At 29.2% G+C, this 20,949-nt stretch overlaps 2 protein-coding genes across 3 annotated transcripts; both read left to right on the top strand.

The window, feature by feature from the left end:
* The first annotated feature begins 960 nt into the window (after positions 1-960).
* On the top strand, positions 961-10,647 carry LOC106774537 (isocitrate dehydrogenase [NADP]). 2 transcript variants are annotated; one of them, XM_022781362.1, is made up of 15 exons: positions 961-1,317; positions 1,406-1,449; positions 1,951-2,060; positions 2,942-2,979; positions 3,195-3,272; positions 4,244-4,297; positions 4,380-4,481; positions 4,565-4,647; positions 4,749-4,852; positions 5,316-5,384; positions 5,468-5,583; positions 6,189-6,223; positions 6,330-6,472; positions 7,171-7,293; positions 9,960-10,647. In XM_022781362.1, exons 1-15 carry the CDS (start codon positions 1,089-1,091, stop codon positions 10,054-10,056), a joined length of 1,425 nt encoding a protein of 474 aa, XP_022637083.1. In that variant the 5' UTR covers positions 961-1,088; the 3' UTR covers positions 10,057-10,647. The 2 variants fall into 2 exon arrangements, with proteins under 2 accessions (XP_022637083.1, XP_014517055.1); XM_014661569.2 differs by having other exon boundaries at positions 962-1,317; positions 4,559-4,647.
* A 5,870-nt stretch (positions 10,648-16,517) lies between these two features.
* LOC106758244 (phosphoenolpyruvate/phosphate translocator 2, chloroplastic) lies at positions 16,518-20,408 on the top strand. Its single transcript, XM_014641206.2, has 9 exons — positions 16,518-17,014; positions 17,315-17,437; positions 17,542-17,694; positions 18,853-18,938; positions 19,094-19,178; positions 19,291-19,410; positions 19,517-19,594; positions 19,803-19,932; positions 20,098-20,408. The coding sequence occupies exons 1-9, from the start codon at positions 16,685-16,687 to the stop codon at positions 20,172-20,174; spliced, it is 1,182 nt and encodes a 393-aa protein (XP_014496692.1). The 5' UTR covers positions 16,518-16,684; the 3' UTR covers positions 20,175-20,408.
* The last annotated feature ends 541 nt before the right edge of the window (positions 20,409-20,949 follow it).

Below are 20,949 nucleotides of genomic sequence, written 5' to 3' on the forward strand. Positions count from 1 at the left end.
TAATGTCGAGCTCCATAAAGCCTAGTCGAGCTTAACATTATTCCTGTCGAGCTCCATAAAGTTCGATTGAGTTCCTCGTTTCAACCTATAAATGTGGTGGCTTACCTTTCTTTATTTCCATTTTATTCATTTCTTTGTTTCGACATTTAACATTTTTATATAGTATTATTACACTACTCTACTCGAGCTTAACTACACATCCTCTACAAAAAAAATCATGACAGTTCAACTGAGTTTGGCTAAAAGAACTCGGCAAGTCGACTAAAGGAGCCCGACTAGAACATGTGTGATGAAAATTAACTCTGAGAATGGATGAGTATGTTGTTAACACGCATTTTGCCTAGGGTGTAGGTTTAGTAATTGCAATGTGTTGATCGTTGAGTATAAGAAAGATGACTAAATCATACATGAAACATAAGTGGGAAGTAGTATATAACAATTGGGTAGCAACATAAAACCTTTTGTACAAATTTAACATAATTTAATCCAATCAAATTTTATACAACAACTAAAAATATGTTATTTCTATCTACCCCAAACATCATCACAATAACCATATCAATTGAATTGCATGATTGTTTATGAGAAAAAAAAAAACATGACAAAAACATAAGTAGGGAGCAGTGAACAAATAGCCAACAACATTGAGTTTTTTTTTTTTTACAAATTTAACATAATTTAATCAACAAACCTTTATACAACAACCAACAATATGTTCTTACTGTTTTATCACAAACATCATTACAATTATCATATTAGAACAAAACACAGGTTAAAATTGAATCATTGTTATGAAAAAAAAATGAAAAACCAAAACATAAGGCTGTTTCAAAATCTCAATATAATTATTTTGTATGGTGCTTTAATAGTAAAATAATGACATTTAATCCTAAATGACATTTAAAGATTAAAAATGTATTTTAATCCTAAATTGTTTTCTAAAAACAAATTTATCTCAAGAGAGGAAAAGTCACGTAAAACAGCGGCACCTTGGGGAAAACGTTGAGGTAAAGCGGTTGTAGCTTGTCCATCAAGCTGTAATCACAGTAAGCTCCAAGAGACTCAGTGAGTCAGAACTTCAGAAACGGATGCTAAGAGCAGCAGCGCTTCGGTTAAGCGCTATCATCACCATGCCTTCTTCAACCTCTCTCAGAAACCCTAACTTCCTCATTTCTTCAACTTCCACATCGCTCTTTCGCTCTCGCCTTCTTCCCTCCCACACCCTCTCCTTCTCCAATCGCCTCTCGCTCCGATGCTACGCTGCACGCGCCGCCTTCGACCGACTTCCCGTTCTCAATCCCATCGTCGAAATGGACGGTAACTTATTCGTACTCTAACCGGACCAGCTCTAGCTTTGCATTCTTCTGTTTCGTACGCGGTTTCATTGGCTTTCTTTGTTCCTTAGGTGATGAAATGACCAGGATTATATGGAGCATGATCAAGGATAAAGTACGCATGCCTCCACTCTTTTAGTGTGTGTGTGTTTATTTATTTATTTTAGAGGAAGGACAAACAAAATGCATCCATATGCAATTTCCTAAGTGCTTTTAATACTGTTCTTCGAAAGAAATTGGACTTTCAAATTGCGTTCCGCGCTATTGAGATTTGAATAAAAAGTTCGCGTAGATCATCCTTATGACATTAATTCTGGCCAAAAATAACGTTTAAAGCTATTTCGGAATTGCATAGTGGCTTTATCCATTAATTAGTATCAGGAAAAACATACGTCAGAAGTTGACTAAATATAAAGAGTATGCAAGTCAGGACAATTCTTACCTCACTATCCAGTTTCTGGACTTAGGTTAGACTCAAATTCAAATGATCAAAAATAGTATTAGAGTCTATCCTGAATTTATGAAAGGGACATCTGTCATATCCTTCTTAGACCAAGTCCAATAGGGTTAGGTGGTTTTGGATTTTCTTTTAACGTAGTGATTTTGTGCACTGCAGCTTATATTTCCTTACCTGGATTTGAACATCAAGTATTTTGATCTTGGACTTCAGAATCGTGATGCTACTGATGACAAAGTTACGGTGGAAAGTGCTGAAGCCACTCTCAAGTGAGTATTTTTTGTATGAACACACGTGACATAAAACATGCATTTTTCACTTTAATGATTTATACTTGATTCTTGTTGCTGAGTGGATGTATGGCAGAGTTAGGTGCCTTAAAATGGAGGTGTAAAGAGAGTTAGAGTTTAGATTAGCATATTTCTGGATGTGGTGAGAATTTGAAGGCCAACGTTACTTGTTTAGGCCTTGTTTGGGATGGTATGTAGTTGTAAGTTTCAATGTTTTAAAAATCTTGCAATGACTCTCAAAGGATCCTTAGTTTCAGAAAAAAGAAATGCTTTTAGCATGAAAAACATTTGCTGGGAGCCTGGGATACTTGATAGGGGGAAGCTGTTTGTGTTTGTGACATTTGATTTTCCATCAGGATACTCAAAGTCTGAGTATGTGTGAGATAATTTGTTTAGGGTCCCTGGTTTACCTTCCTCCTTCAACAGTTTTTTATTGGTTAGGCATAAAAATTTTATTTTATCACTTACAAGAAAGGAGGCAAATATTTTGTGGCAATGACATTGTTCTGTTCATGCAATCTTTTGGTACGTTTGGTAGGAGTGGAGCAGTTGCATATTTAGGAGGGTTTTACTACCCGTAATACACTTACATCAGTGTAGGATTACATTTTTGGCCTCTTTGTGGTGTTGTGCCAGTATCTGTTTTGGGGGATCTGCCATTAGTTACAGACTTGTATAGGATTTCACTGCCTTTCTTACTTTCATACTTTGTTTTCACCCAATGTATTTTTCATCCATCTTTATTGGCTTCCTTATTCTGCTTTTTAACTATCATTCTTTGTCTTTAATGAAACCGTCCTTTATAAACTAACATTTGAACCCCATTTCTATTCCTTAATTGAAGCTGATTTTTGCTGCAGGTACAACGTTGCTGTGAAATGTGCAACAATAACTCCTGGTTAGTTGTTTTTATCTCTAAATTGATCAATTATTCTATGTCATGATTCATGGATCATCAGGCTTCTTTGTTCCACACTCGCAATTTGTGCTAAACTTAATGCACTGGTTTATTCATTTTACTTAGTGAATGCAAGTGGATACTAGCGCATAATCTTTATTCATTTATAATTTTTGTGTAAAAATGATACCATCTTAACTCTTCTAAATTCTCAGATGAGGCCCGAGTCAAAGAATTTGGACTGAAGTCTATGTGGAGAAGCCCCAATGGCACAATCAGGAATATTTTAAATGGTTTGTAATCAGCTCATTGTGTTAAATAAGGCATCAAATTCAATGTTGTACCCATTGACTTTACTACAAGGATGGCCTTTTCCCCACATGTCTCCTTCTTTGGTGAATGGAACTTAGATGGCCATATATTTAGGATCTTAGTTTTCCCAGGAAAGTATTGGTTTTTGTGTGAAAACTATTGCACTTACAGAATTTCGATATTTGATTGCTTGTTTTGGTGACATGTACCTGTAAGTGTTAAATTTTTCATACCATTGTATATATTGACATAATTATTCATTACTTTTGATAAATAACTTTGTTTTTCTTTTGACATAATTCCAGTTATATCCTTGTTTTAACATAATAGTATTTAGCTAATATAATTTAGCTTGTGTTTTTTCGAGTTTATCATCTCAAAGCACATCTATATATCGCAGTTCATTTATTATCTCTGATTGTAACAGTTTTGTTGCTTTTCTTGTCGGAAAAACTGAAATTTGTCATGACTTTCCCCTTGTGAAAAAAACTTGACATATGGTGATATTCCTATATTATTTGATAATATGATGCTCTAAACGATTTTATATATATATATATATATATATATATATATATATATATATATATATATATATCAATTCACTCACTATAAATATTTTTGCTACTGGTTGTGAACTTACTAAAATCAATATTATAGGTTCACATTGTCATTTTTTAATTGCCAAGAGAGGGAAATTCCTATAGATCAGGGTCAGGTTCTTGAGTTGTGTTTACACTTAAAAGTCTAAATATCTTGCAATTAGTTTTACCTGCATCCTGTATAACATTATATGAATCCTAGCAATCAAATTGTATTTTATTTGAAATAACTTCACAACAAATGTTCTCAACCCAAGTTAATTAAGCTTGGTTCTTTGTTGACTATATTACCTACTTCTATTAAAAACGTTTGCAACCTTTTCTTTGTGGTATTTTTCCTTTCTTTCTAGGCACTGTTTTCCGTGAACCAATAATATGCCGCAACATACCGAGAATCATTCCTGGTAATGTCTTAACACTGGTGTGATCCTTAATAGTGTTGAAATACTGCAAAGCACCATTTAGAACTTATTCTTCAGTTTACAGGATGGAAAAAACCCATATGTATTGGTAGGCATGCTTTTGGTGACCAGTATCGTGCCACTGATGCAATAATTGGAGGACCAGGGAAGCTCAAATTGGTATTTGGTACGATAATTTTCAAAGCCTTGCATTTAGAATATGTCACATGTAGTTTACAAGCTTGTGTTATATAATTTATTTAGTCCCAGAAAATGGTGATGCTACAACGGAGCTTGAAGTTTACAATTTCAAAGGACCTGGACTAGCACTTGCTATGTATAATGTTGATGAGGTTTGCTTCATTTAATATTTTCAATGTGTATTCAGTACTATGTTTTAAAGAAGTTGCCTGTTATTTAGTTGTATTTCTACATTGGCTGTCCTAATATGCAGTCCATTCGAGCATTTGCTGAATCATCAATGGCACTGGCTTTTGCAAAGAAATGGCCTCTTTACTTGAGCACCAAAAACACAATTCTAAAGAAATATGACGGCAGGTGATTATTATAATATTATATCACTGGGTTGATATATATATATATATATATATATTAGGTGCTTATCCCAAGTCTCAGTTAGAAATTTGAACGGACTTTTACAGTTCTGTTGACAACTGTACCAACAGTTGGTTATAGACATTGGACAACATTAAGAATGGAAGGGAGACAATAGCGGGGTGGTTAAAGAGTTCGAGTCAGTATTGGGAGGGGGAACCAGGACTCTCAGATTTCTTAGGACTTTTGAGACTATTTCTACCCTCTGGATTCTTGCAAACCAATGGTTTAGATTTAGGTTTAAGAGTGATGTTTGATAAAACTCATCTTTTACTATCATTTTATCTTTATTTTTTTTCTAGTCTTGAAGTTTCACCTCTGGTATGATAAACTTCTTTGTAATTCAGTCAACCTTTCTTTTTGTTTGTTATTATTGGAGGTGATTTATAGTTTGAAATTATTACAGGTTTAAGGATATATTCCAGGAAGTGTATGAAGAAAGGTGGAAGATAAAGTTTGAAGAGCACTCAATATGGTTTGTTTTGATATTTTACAAAACTATTTGCTTTGATGCATTACATGTGCATATAGACGGTTGACACTTTTAAGTGACTTCAGGTATGAGCATAGGCTAATTGATGACATGGTAGCATATGCAGTCAAGAGTGAAGGTGGATATGTTTGGGCTTGCAAGAATTATGATGGTGATGTCCAAAGTGATTTACTAGCTCAAGGTAATATAGGTTGTGGAGAGCTTAACATTTATCTCTGAAGTGGAAACTTGTTAAGTGTGTATGATGTCATTGTCAACAAGCAGTCATTGGTTGATTTGGTAGCCCTTCCTGACATTTCTGGTTATCCCAAACTGTTTAAGTTTCACCAATATTAAAAAGTATTATATCCTAGTCCGGTAGTCCTGGCCACTTGGCTCCACTAGTGTAACATTGGGTATTTGGAATTTGGGTCAGCCAAGCCATGGGAGCTCTGTTTTTTATCAAGGAGACGAGGACCCTAAATGGGAGGATTTGATTACAATGCTAGCTAATATTATTAAGTAGACTAACTTTGCTAAAGGCATAATTATTAAAGTTTTGGTTATTACTGATTAGCTATACCTTAATAAATTGTGAACTAGAAAATGGCCTTAACCCAAAAGTAAGTATTTACCTGTTCCTTGAATATGTATATGTTCTGATTTGGTTGCTAGTTTAATTTTTTATTCATGTCTTTATAGAATGCCAAAGGGAGCATTTGAAGATTTAGGAAATTAATTCACGTGAATATTTTGACGTACTAGGAGGTATCTTTTAAATCAAGTTTCTTAAATTCTTGTGTGCAGGATTTGGCTCATTGGGTCTCATGACTTCTGTACTGGTGTGTATTAGAATCTTGCTATTTCAGCATTGTTTTTTTCATTTACGTTGCTATCTCTATTTGGTTATTTGATATCATACTTAGGTTTTCAACAAAAAATTTGCAGTTATCTTCTGATGGCAAGACATTAGAAGCTGAGGCAGCTCATGGAACTGTAACACGACATTTCCGGCTTCATCAAAAGGGACAAGAAACTAGTACAAACAGTATTGCTTCCATATATGCATGGACACGAGGACTGGAACACAGGTACTTTGTTTCTTGATTCAAGCTTCAAATTCTAGTGCATCATGATATACGGTGGAATTTTGGCCTTATGCCAAATTCTTACCCTGATAACTCTGCTTTGGAAGCTTTTCTGGTTAATCACATTTCTATGTGTAAGTCATCATCTCAATTGTGGCATTGTTTCTATGCTAACTTGGATTCTATTTCAATAGTGACTAAAACTTGAGAATTTTTATAGACGAGGTGTATTGCGTGTTCTTATAAGTGAGATAATGAAAGGCTGGAAGAACTGATACTTTTATGCTGATTCTAGAATGTCTGGATGAGAATTAGTGAAAACAGAGCAATTGGTCTAGGAGATGGGAAGGAAGCCATCCATATGGTTTGTTTGTAGAGAGGAGGGAGAGGAAAGAATTAGTTTTGTATGTTTTGTTTGAGGGAGAATATAAAAAAAATTAAAATAGTGAGACCCACTTTATTATTTCTCATCTATTTCTATTCATCTCTCTATCTCTCCTTATTTCCTATCAAATGAACCAATTTACACAAGTCTCAAAAACTTTTTTTTTTCTATTTCAATTAGGGAGGCACCATTCTACTAGATGGGTTGAGTTTCTCAACTATTTTTCCTGAACTAACCTGTGTGCGTCTTTTCCACTTATGTTCCCCCGTCCTTTTTTTTTGAGTCTGTTATTGACATGATTGTTATTATTTACCAGAGCCAAGTTGGATAATAATGAAAAATTACTGGATTTTACTAAAAAATTGGAGGCTGCATGTGTTGAGACAGTGGAGTCGGGAAAGATGACTAAAGATCTTGCAATTCTGATTCATGGACCTAAGTAAGTGAATATCTTTCTTTCTTTCCTCTGCTTACCCATTTGAATAAATTTAGTATTACAGAGAAGTTGAAAAATTTAGTATTGCTACTTAGAGTTATACTTCCTTATTCTTGTAATTAAGGTCCCTTTTCTACAAGTTAATTTATGAAAAGATTTATTTAAAGTGAAAATAATCTTAAAATTTATAACATGAATTTAAAATTTTCATTCTTAAAAATTATAAATCTTATTAAATTAATAAAAAATATTTTAATTTTAGTATATGTTACCTGACACTTTTTTTTTTTTGTTTATTATATATTTTACAAACAATTAACCAAGGTAACTGTACAAGACATCTTACAAGTTCGATGATATTTTTTCTTTTTCTTCCTTTTAGTAATAGCTCACCTTTTTTTAGGTAATTACAAATCTTTAATCTTAATTAGCTAATATATTTACAATTAAATTTATTATTAAGCATAAACAGTTTCACTGTTAATTTATTTATTTTTACCATTAAAATTGAAATATTTATTATAAAGTTTAATATTTTACTTGAAATTCTCTTCATCTCGTTTTTTGTCTCTTTTTCTCCTATCTTTGCATTCTCCTGAAGATTTAAGTCAATTCTTTGAAGGGTATAATTGATATCAAATTATTACAGCAGACAATATTGGACTCCATCATTTCATTATTTTCTCTTGATTACTCTGCAACGTCGTTTATTTATATATTTTTTAAATTTTGTTTATTTTGTTTTATACATCACATAACAGTTATATAAATTGTGAAATCGAAAGTATCCCATATGTAAAATAAAGAAAAATCTATGATTTTACAATGACTTAATTAAGTTTGAAGTATCTCACAAATAAAGTTTTTATTAAATGTTTTGGTATATTTGAGTACATAGTTTTTATATTTTTCAATTGAGTCACTACTCTTTGGTTTTTCCTGTTAATTAAGTGATGTACTTGTTACCTTATTTCGTTATTTTGCTTACTTGCATGTGTTAAAGAAATGTGAGATTTTGTAGTTTACATAATATGAAATAGTGAAAGAGATGAGGAGAAATCTCCCTTATGTTAAATACACACATAGGGTTCTCTATTTATAATAGAAGAAATATGAGTTAAGCCCAAAATACAAATAAGTAATAATAACAAACTAACTAGAAGATAAAAGAGAAATATAAACTAAATATAATATCTCTAACACATAAAAATGATATTCCGATTAAAAATGACTTTTATTGCTGTTACTGAAACCTTGTTGGATAACAAGGTTATCATGCTCCCTCATGGCTTTCACGTCATCATTTGCAGCGACCATTGATGTAACTATCCTCGTTATCTAACACTGTTTTCAATAAGAGTGTTAAAAGTCATTCATAGTTAACATTAACCATAATATAAATTCTCACATTTCTTAATAGGTGGAGACAAGTAAACCAGATAATAGTCCAGCTATCCAATTAACAAAGGAATTAAATTGTAGGGATTCAATTGAGAAATATAATTTTTTTGAAGATTCAATAGAAAAAAAGTAATTAGGAACTCAATTGAAAATACCAAAATTTATGAGTCACTTGAAATTTAATTAAGCCTTTAACAAATCAGTAAGTTAGAAGATTTATATAAAACAAAATTAGCTAAGTTTAGTTTTATACATATGTGTGTGTGTGTGTGTGTGTGTGTATATATATATATATATATATATATATATATATATATATATATATATATATATATATATATATATATAATATGATACTTGATGTAAAATGCATCAACATCATTGACATACCCGGGAGGGGTTTGCTAATTTACACGCACTTGTTTGTCAGAAAAAGTGAGTTAGCAAGTTATACCTTGGGTGTACTTTAAGAACAACGTAGTTACACCCACCCCTTTAGCAAACAAAGTCTTGAGTGTATATTTAAAATGTATACTTATAACTTGCTAACTTACTCCTGGGTGTAAGTTAAAGAAACTATTTTCTGTGTGCAATAGATATAGGTATATTATAAGATTATAGGAAAGTTAAGTGACTTAAGTTTTTGCTAATCCATGCAATGTGCGATAAGAAAATAATTTTGTAAAATTTCAGAATTTAAATCAAGGAAAAGAGTAGGGGGAACCAAAACTGCGGATCAAAAAGTAAACGGGACCAGTTTGCAATTTATCCAGTTTATCAGTTAATGAAAATTGAATATTGGTGAAAATCTAATGAAATTTGAAGAAGTCATGTTTGTTTGTTAAAACCTGTTCGTTTCTTAGTATTAACCCACTTGATTCGGATTTATCTATTATCTATAACTATTAATAAAAAGAAAGACAGAGCATATAGAGGATTCTTGTAATATTTTTTTTTTTGTAGTGTATATATTATTTTTCTTAAGTATTTTAATTTAGTAAAAATGTTACTAACATTTAATAATAAGGATTTTTTTGGAAACCATGTTGTTATATACATTTTATAACTGCTTATATTTATTTGTATTGATTTTTCTATTTTAATATAAGTTTTACTATTATTATTTAGTCTAATAATTATTATGATATTTAGTTTTTAATTATATTTTTAATTTCATAAAAATATATTTTGTAATGTTTTGGAATAATGTAAGTTAAAGTACTACAAGTTAAAGTGGGTTGCGTCCTGATATTGAGCACAATGTACAGGGTATCAAGGGAATTTTACTTGAATACAGAGGAATTTATTGATGCTGTGGCACATAATCTTGAGACAAAGCTCCAAGATCCTGTAGCGGTGGTTTGAATGAAAGAAAAGCACATGCTGGAAATTTTGAGTGGTGCTTTATTTTTTAAGCCCAATGATAACTATGTTGGTTGGATTCATGGTCCCTAGAATGTCAGAAACTTTACTTATTTGGAAAGGGGTTGTCCTCACAATTTCATTTTAGATTCTGTCTTTTGTCCTCTGCACACCTGTCCCATTCTTGCACACCACCATCAAAGCAATAAAATGGTAAAATTCCAGAGGATGGTCCTGCAAAATTTGGAAAGTTCAGTTTTCTGGTGAGAAAGAATGCAGGTCTTCTCAATATCATGCTTTCTCTTTCCATTAACCCTTTGTCATGTTTTATAGGGAGGAATGTCACTTATATGCCTTCTAACACACTGTTTTCGTTCGGTGGAATTCATTGAAACTTGCAAAATTATGAGTCATTATGCATAAATATGTTTTTGGTTCTTTAAAAGTTCATAAACTTTGTATTGTGTCCTTAATATTCTTTTACATTTTATTCCTACTTGGTTTTTTGTTTGTTTTTGTATTAATAATCTTTGTTGTCGGATGGTTTGATGAGATGTGTTATTATATAATAAAAAATAGTGGTAGTTATGACTAGGATGACAAATGAATGGGTCTCCATGAGTATTGTACAAACTTATTTTGGTTTTAATGGAGAATTTCTCTATTTTTATGGAGAATTTCTTGTGAATATAAATATAGATAATATTTAATATTTTAAATTGCGTATAATGGACATAAGTACGCATTTGTTTCCCTTTTTAGGCAGAGCTTAATACATGTCTCTATGCTTGTTTATATCTGTGTTTAAAACATGTAATTTATTAGGTGATTTAGAAAGTGTATATTAATTTTTTTGAGTTTTTCATTATGAAACTTAATTTTAAGGTAGATTCTTTTTATTTTTTTATAATTATTTGATTTTCTTTATCTAATTGCTGTTTTATTTGATATTTAAATAATTATACTTTTTTTTCTTAACATTTTATATTAGAGAAATAAATGTGTATAATTTTTCCATAGTTGATACTATTACATTTTTTATTGTGTGATCTTTGTTTTCATAAAAAAAATATTTAAGTAATATTTGAAGTAGTAAATAAGTGGGTGTATGCATAAAAATAGGGATAAAGATGAATTTTTATTTCAATAAAAGGATGAGGCAGTTAAAGTTATATTTTGAAAGAAAAAGGTTGTGTTTTCACTTCATTTATAAGAGTTAATCTAATACGAAGGATGAAAAAAAATACTAAAATAAATTTTCAGAAGTTAAATTTAAAATCTAAAAAACACTTTAAGAATTAAAAGTAATTTTCTTTCTTAAAGACCAAATACAAATTTTTTTAAATACAGCAAAAACTAATTTTATTTTAGCAGTGAATTAAATAAAATAATTGATTAAACTGTAATTATTTTTAAAGAGATATTTCTATTATATTTTGTTAAATTTTTACGTAATTATCTAATTCCAATACCATACTAATTATATATGAAAATAAATTTCATAGGACCCTTAAATTTATGCTTATTTTTTTTTTTATTAAAACAAATTAGTAGAAATACATCTACTATACTATCACCTTGCGTTTGCATTTCATATACAATAAAAAAAAGGGTAACTACATATTCAATTACTTAGAAAAATGTACAGGAATATAGTTATAAAAAATAATATCACTTCAGATTATTGGGACTATAAACACTATATTTTTATTGTGACAGCTGCAAGCATTACTGCTGTTCCATGCATCAACCCATCCCTACCATCCACCAAAATCAATTTCGATTATTAATATTTTTCTAAATACATAACATTGGAAAACACTCATTTATGCCTATTTACATATAAGACGGTATCATAATGAATAAAGTACGGATTTCATTATCTCATTCTCATTGTTTATTTCTAGTTTTATATTATTGCCAATAATTTATAATTTTCATTAATTTTAAAATAACGTATAAAATGAGACAGAAATGTCTTAATAATTAAAAAAAAACACAATTATAAAGACAAGAACCTTCATGGTAGTCACCGGTATTGGATTTTCTTTTCCTTTTGTCTTTTTTTGAATGAGAAAGCTGGATATGATGCATGAATGGTGAGTGTTTTCCCAAGCTTTGGGACCTCTTTTATATCATTCTTTTAAGTGCCTTCCCATCTCACATATTAAAAGTACTTCAAGAATCAATTTTATTATTCAAGTACATTTTATCTTACACAATTATATCTTCATTTACCAATGCATAAAATAGTTATATTTGCTGTGTAAAAATTAGAATTAATTTATTTTTAAAATTTTAGTCTAATTTAGTTTCTCAGCTTTAGAAATGTGAGGTTTTTATTTTTTTAATCAGATCTTGTTAAGTTTATTTAACGTTTTAAATTTATTTTTGAATAATAATTGAGTTGCTTAATTTTGTTGGTACGTTTTCGAAAACTTTAGTCTAGTTTAATCTTTCAATTTAACAACTGTGAAAGTTTATTTAGTTTTCGTAACCAAACTTTGTTAAGTTTATTTGATTTTTTAAATATATTTTAAAATAATAATCGAGTTGTTTTCAAATATTTTTTGTCCGATGTTAATTAAGAAATATCTTTTTGATTAAAGAAATTAAATTCATACCATTTTAAAAATAAATATCTAAGTTAATACAAAATTTAAAAAAGAACTAATTTCAATTTTTATTAAAGTTAAGAAATCAAAATATATTTAATCGTATAAAATTTGACACATATACTATTTTTATTTATTTAATTACGTAATTCCACGTATTGATGAACTAAAATGGCAAACGTATAATTCTGACGGACTCAATTAAATTTTAAGAGATTAAAATCTTCATCAAATCGATATTTTTTAATTTGATTGTTGAACTTAGAAATTCATTTCTTTTTTATGAGAGTGGCAAAACAACTAGAGACACTATTTTACCAAAAATGCACCAACGTGATATATATAAAATCTGTTTTTGTCTTGTTTCTCTCCACCATTATTATTATTATTATTATTATTATTATTATTATTATTATTATTATTATTATTTTTGTTATTATTATTATTATTACCTACCTCTCAGGAATGGCCTACCATGTGAGATTGAAAGAAAGCAGCTCGTGCCTATTTTAATGGCTGAAATTTTGGTTCCCTAATTTATTTATATATATATATATATATATATATATATATATATATATATATATATATATATATATATATACATTGTTGCTTTCTGAAAAATCATTTTCAAGGCAATACCTCTTCATTATTATTTTGTTTTTTTTCAAAAACAATAAAATATAGTTAAGTTTTTATATAAGAAAGTGTTTATTTGTTGTAAAATGTATTTTATATTGTTTTCAAATAATTTTAAATTATTTTAATAAAAATACAATTTTATAGGGTTATTTCATAAACAATAATGTAAATATTATTAGAAGAAAAATAATAAAGATTGTTAAAAATTAAAATAAATAAAATGAAAGATACAATACAAAGATATTGTATCTTCTTTACATATAATTATGTATTATTATTTGTAGAAAAGAGACACTTTATTTCTCTATTTTAAGAAGAGAAATAATATTAGTAACAGTGGTTATATAAAAAATAATAAGTGGTACTTCCCTTTTAATATTTTTTCTAATTTCAAATATAATTAAGAGTAAGACAAGAATATTAAATTGTATTTCTTTTATATATTGTTATCATTTTTCTTTAGTTTTTTTTAAATATGATTAAGAATAAAATGTAAATATAAAATATAAATCAACACGATATAGATTTACAATAGGATTTGCTTGCGCAGATTTTTTTTTTTTTATTATACAATGAGTTAATTTTTTATTTTATATTAATTTTAATTTTATTTATTTATTATATTTAATATGTAACCTATAATTTGAATAACAATAACATTAAAAAAAAACACATGTGAGTGTAACTATAAGTTATTTTTAACGGATTATCTTTATTATTGTTTCTCTGTTATTGCTACAAAACATAATGATAATTTTAAAATTAAAGATAATTTATATAAAAATGAAATACGATTATCACATGACTATATATTATAATTTATTAATAATTGAGTATTCCGAAAGTAGCAGCTAAAATACAAATACTTTTATTTTGTATTTTTGGATATGAAAGAAGGTCAATTTTGGAATGTGTTCCTTTGGATTTGTTTGAGATTTTATTTATTTATTTATTTATTTTTAACACTCAAAAGTGGTCCACTTTGTAGCATTCTTGTATTTTCTGCAATTAAATTAATTTATGAGGTGTGGAAAAATATATATTTTTTTCAGAGCAAAGCTACATTAACTAATGAACTAGAAAAAAACATAAAATAAAAAAAAATCTTAAAAAAATTAATTAGATTTTTGTAACGAAAATTAATCATACACAGAAATAATATATACATGCTAGATAACAGTATATTAAATAATTTATGAGGTTGTGGGCTTTTGTATTATGATAACCAGTTTTATTTTTATTTTTTAATTTATTTACTTATTTATTAAACTAAATCCCTTCCAACCCTTATTTTTGTGTCTTCCTTTTCATTTTTTAGAAAATAAGTTCTTTATTTACTCGTTTTGGGTCAATAATTTACTGAAATAAAAGTATGAAGTTGATGATTATTTAGATTATTTCATTACAATGAAATATGATATTTTCAAAACAATAAAATAATATTTTATTTAATTATAAATTGACTAAAAAAAAGAATATATGTTTTGACTCAGTTTATTTTTTGAGAAAAGCTTTCTAAAATTTTTTTTAAGTATAATTGTTCTATGAAATTGAAGTAAAGACGAAAAGTAATGAATAAATAAGCAATATTTTATTAATATTTAATCTTTTACTTTTTCATAAATTAGCACAATATACTGTTATTTTATCTTAATTAATACTTAATATTTTAATAGACCTCTCCCTTAACTTGCTGTTTGTAATCGAAGAATAAATCTACACCACTGATTTAAATTTAAATTGAATCTTAGCCTCAATAGATTATGTCTAAAATATTTTATATGAAATGAAAGATTAAAAATTAATGAAAAATCAGAAAATAAATTAACTACAGACATGAAAAAAAAACAAACAAAGAAACTAATATTTTCTGAGAATGTTTCGTTAACATTATATTTAATGTAATTTTTATTTCAGTTAGAAAATTAAGACGAGTTTAACTTCAATTTAAGAATTTCTTTTATAATTTTTAAGTCAAAAGTGAATTTTTTATTTTAATTGATTCTGATAATTAAAAAAAAATGTTCATTTCTTTTTCTAGAAAGTAACATAAATTAGCCTTATGAAATGTACCTAAATTTTATTTTTCTCATGCTTCTTGGTTATATTTAAAAGTATTTCTTTTAATCTTTGATAAAAAAGAATATCATAAAGTCATTAAAGATGATTCATCTTTATAACGTGTTGTGATAAATATAATATATTTAAGTATGAGATTATATTATATATAATAATATAAGTAAAAAAAATGACACTCCTTTTCATTCCCTCGTTTTCCATGCTTAATATAAAATTTGACTTGAATAATCTATGACTTCTCTTAGACCATCTCACCATATATTAGTACTCTTTTGTCCATTACACTCGCTGCCTCATTCTTATACACTGTCATGTTTTGATAATTTAATAATTTTTTTATAATAAGATACGTGATATTATTTTATTGATTTATTTTAATTTATATTTAAAAAATATTTAAAACAAATTAATCACAATCTATTATATTGTTAAAAAATCATTATCCTTATAATATATGTAATTTGTTAAAAATCTAAAAATAAAATGTGTACTATGTCTCCCGGTCGACCAATCACATAAAAAAATCAATTCTAAAAATCTAACAATTAGATAAACCGAGTTATTGTGAATTAACTTTATGACATTTGAATTTAAAGATTTTACCTTTTAATTAATAAAGTAAAAATATATTTAAATAAAATTAAACAATTTGATCAGTTTTAATCAAAAATTTTTCTCAAAATCTATTAATAAATAATATAATCGTATTTATTGAATATTTAATATTTAAACGTAATAATGAATGAATAATTCAAAACTAACTTAAATATTAGAATATCTTTAACATTTACCTAAGACGGAAAGAAGTAATGTAAAGATAATATAAATGATTGGTTTAAAATTATGAATTTAATTGATATCATCTATCAAAATCTGATATCTTCATCTGATACAAGATCAAGTGGTGTTAATCTTATTTGTTCTTCTGCATGAGAAGTTACTTGATAAGTAACTCTCAAACAAAAAACAGATATTTTCATCTTAATCTATTCACTAGAAGATCTTATATTATATTACTCATAAGCTGAAACAGAATCTTGTTTACATACATCTCTGTCTCAAATTCTAAATTAGAAAAATACGTTTGGCTATATTGAACACGTTTTCGTGGAATTAGGTAAGCATTTTACGATCCGAGAGGCTACCCAATTTGCTATATATGGTATTGTTTGATGTACTTCTGGTCTGAGTTTGGAGAAGCAACGTTTGCAGACCAAAAGTGGTGAATTCTCTTTCTGTTCATGCAACTGTTTTGTCTCCCCATTCTCTCTCTCTCTTACCTTTTGTGAACAAAAATGCAAACTCTTCTTTCTCTTTCACACTCTCCTTCAACTCCACACTTTCCAAACTTCACACCAAGGCCAAAGTTCCTTCCTCAATTCAGCTCCTTCAATACCTTCTCCTTGCCCCCATCTTCTCCTTTGCAGCTCACTGCCACAAAGTCTTCACCTTTCTTCATTTCTTCTCCCAAGCTTGCATCTTTCAGGCTCCTTGCTGCTTCTATCTCTGATGCCAGAAGTGATGAACCAGCCAAAGCTAGTGGGTTGGTTAAAACCCTGCAGCTGGGGGCCATGCTTGCCCTTTGGTACCTCTTGAACATCTACTTCAACATCTACAACAAGCAGGTTCTTCATTTTCATCCACCATTTGGGATTCAAAAAGACTCAATTTTTTCACTTATAGGGATCTGGGGTGTGGAAATTATCACTGCTGCTCTCTCAGATCTCTGTATCACACGTAAAATTTGGACTTCATGGCAAACTATGAACAGACACAATGATTTGAAACCACCTGATATAACTAACTTCTACATGTTTTTAAAAAGTTTTATCACGTAGAATTGGATATAGATTTGAAGTTTCAAACACAGGATTGCATTAAGAAATGTAGGGTGTCTTTACTTTTTTTCCTTTCTTGTGTATTAGGTTCTAAAAGTCTATCCATTTCCAGCCACAGTTACAGCATTTCAATTTGGCTTTGTGTCATTGGTGATTAATTTAATCTGGACTTTCAATCTCCACCCCAGACCAAGCATCAGAGGTTCACAGGTACTTTGAATTAGGAGGTGGAAAAGGGGTGCTCCATCAATTTGTGGGGTCATCACTCTCATTTCAAAGCATTAATTTTATTATCATATCTGTGTTGTTTGCAGCTTGCAACACTCCTTCCACTGGCTCTGGCTCACACATTAGGGAATGCCTTGACCAACGTTAGCCTTAGCAAGGTTGCTGTATCTTTCACTCACACAATCAAAGCTATGGAGCCTTTCTTTACTGTTCTTCTTTCTGCTCTTTTCTTGGGTCAGGTAATGTTCAAGTCTTCACTTTCTTTCTCTTGTAAAATTTGAAATTTTCTTCCTTGATGCTATGCAAGTTTATAATTAATTCATGGGCTTAGAAAGACTGAGTTTTTTTTTTTCAATAGTTACATGAAATCTAGATTTGCTGCAGTTAATGATTTCATGTAATCATACAGTTAAAGTTTGGTTTCCTAAGATAAAAAATCTGCACCTTAAAATATCTGTTTCATTAATAATGGGCCAGTTAACAAGTGTTTTCTTAACAGAAATAGAAAAAAAGCCACTTATTTTGAAAATATGCAGACTAAACAAACATATAAAAAAACCAAAAAAATGCTTATTTTATTAAATAAGCACTTACTTTATACAAAATAAACACAAACAAACAGGTCAGTATATACCAGCTTATGCTTTTAATATATGACCTACCCATCAACCCTTTATCATGACAAAGTCAATGACCAGTCCAAATTTTACAACAGGTAAACTACACCTAATTTGAGTGGTCCAATGATTCAGGGTTAGGTTTGAGTAGTACTCTAGGCACTAGTTAACCACCCTCAATTTGGAAGTTTTTTCAGTTATTATTGGGGTTTCTAGCATCTTATCTGCTAAGATTCCTTGTTAACCACCCATTTGTGAATGGTAAGGAGGTTGAATAAGGACCTTGTTTCTTTCAGGGAAAATGATTGATATTGGTGCCACTTTTAATGCTAACCACATGACATTTTCTTTGAATAACCATGTTCCAATGAAATTTAGAAACATGTTTTTTTTTTTTTTTTTTTTTTTTTTTTTTTTTTTCTCTTCTATCATTTTTTCATTTTGTCTTCTTATTCATCCAATCATCGTTACAAAAACTCATTTTTATTATTATTTTACTCTATTTTTTATATGACTTTGTCATTCTTCACTATGGCTTTGAGTTGGTTAATATAGAAGTGAATAAACTTATCACATGCCTGTTTGAGATTAGATGACAATAATATCAGGGTATACACATTATATTTTTCATCAGCAATGCTAAATCATAACTATGTGAGCACTTTTGCATATTGTTAAGGTCACCAAGAGCTTCTGCTTCTAATCTACACTATATTGTACTCATTCATGTCAAAATGCAAATAATGTAATGGTTTTGATGTTCTTACCTTCAATGAACAGATGCCTACTTTCTGGGTGTTTTCTTCACTTATACCAATAGTTGGAGGAGTGGCATTGGCATCGATGACTGAAGTCTCTTTCAATTGGTAAGCAATCACCACACTGAAACTCTTGCAGATTCAAAGTTCCTTCAGGGACAATGTTGAATAATTCGGATACTGATCACAGAATATAACATTTACCAAGATTTTTGGTGGTGTAGTATTGATTCAAGTGTTTGACATGTTCTGTCTCTAAACAGGATTGGCTTCATCACTGCTATGGCAGCTAACGTTACAAATCAATCAAGGAACGTTTTGAGCAAAAAAATGATGACTAGTGAAGAGGTAAGGAATTTCTTGATACCATTTAAGTATTTGTTTGTGAAGCTGATTACTGCTTTACTTGATGGAACTCTCTGACATTATTCTGTTGATAATGTGGCTCATCATTTGACAGGAAAGTTTGGACCCTATCAATCTCTATGGAGTTTTAACAATGATTTCCTTCATGTTGTTGGTTCCATATGCCATACTTATGGAGGGTGTCAAGTTTTCTCCTTCATACCTGCAATATGCAGTATGTGTACAAATTTTCTGTTTTTAAAATCTTTGTTTTTCCTTGATAAGAAATTGAAAAAGAGAAAAAGATGCTAACATTTAGTATTCTGTTCTTTCCAATGCAGGCAAGCCAAGGGCTTAATGTTAGAGAGTTATGTGTTAGAGCAATTTTTTCTGCATTCTGCTTCCATGCTTACCAACAGGTAATCAACTTCTAGCATCTGCACGTTGGAAATTCAAGTATGAGTTTAAGTTTCATATATTAGATAGAAATAAAAAAGTGAAATACCATATAAACACCGGTTAACCAATTGTCTTAAAGGTTTTGCCTTAACGATTTTGGGTTGATAACGATGTCAATCTCTTATACGGTTAGACTTAGGTCTCATTGGTATTATATCTTGATTGCAGGTTTCATATATGATATTGGAGATGGTGTCACCTGTGACACACTCAGTTGCAAACAGTGTAAAGCGTGTGGTTATCATTGTTTCTTCAGTCATTTTCTTCCAAACTCCTGTCTCTCCTGTTAATGCACTTGGTAAGTCTCCAATGGCCAAAATATTGGCACATATGTCCCACAAATTTTATGGTTGATGTTGTTAACTTTTTTGTACATTGAAAAGACATGCATATGGACCGAAATTGCTACAACTTGGAAGGTTTCTGATGACCCTTTTTCCTGTGGTGTTGCATGTGATAACAGGAACTGCTATTGCTCTTGTTGGAGTTTTCTTGTACTCAAGGGCAAAGAGGATGAAGCCTGTGCAAAAGACAAACTGAGGCACCATAACCCTTCCAAAGAAAGGACGCACCAGGGGAGAGGGAAAACGTAAATATTGTAGACACATGACAACAATTGTTTTTTTTTTTCTTTTTCTTGGTACCAACACTACTACTTATAAATTGAAGCTCAGTTTTAGTAAATAATAATACATGAGTTTAATTGGTGCCCGTATAACTTCTATTATATGACTTTTTAATGTAGTATTACAAAGAGTTTGATGGTTATGTACATATTATTGGTATTAATATGTTTAACTTTTCAACCAAATATTTAACTTGGTGGAATCTTCAATAAAATTGATGGTGTGTATGTATGTAAGAAGTTGAATAACTTTTATGAGTTTTAATTTCTTATCATTTTTATGATGATGAACAAATTTTGATAATTTTAAAGAAAAGTTTAGAGAGAAGCTCGAGAGTTTGTATCTAGAGTTCAAGACTCACTATTTTTTATACTAATACTTTTTTTTTTTATTAAATTTGTTAATTTTGAAAAGAGACCTCTGAAAAAGGAGATATTATTTTGAAAAGAGATATAAGAAAAAGATAAAGTACTAATGAGTTGTGAATAAGTTTATAAAAGAGATTATGATACTAGTTTAAAAAAAAAAATTAGATAACGAATTCATAAGTCACTCTTATATTTATATATTAGTCGTTTTATTTATTTTATTTAATGTAAAATTTTCAACTCATATTGAATCTTAATAAAGTGTAAGGCTCTTTGCATAATCTAGCTCAACTATAAAATAGATAAATTTTAACATATAAT

This window comes from Vigna radiata, chromosome 1, assembly GCF_000741045.1.
Source record: "Vigna radiata var. radiata cultivar VC1973A chromosome 1, Vradiata_ver6, whole genome shotgun sequence".
NCBI lineage: Eukaryota > Viridiplantae > Streptophyta > Magnoliopsida > Fabales > Fabaceae > Vigna > Vigna radiata.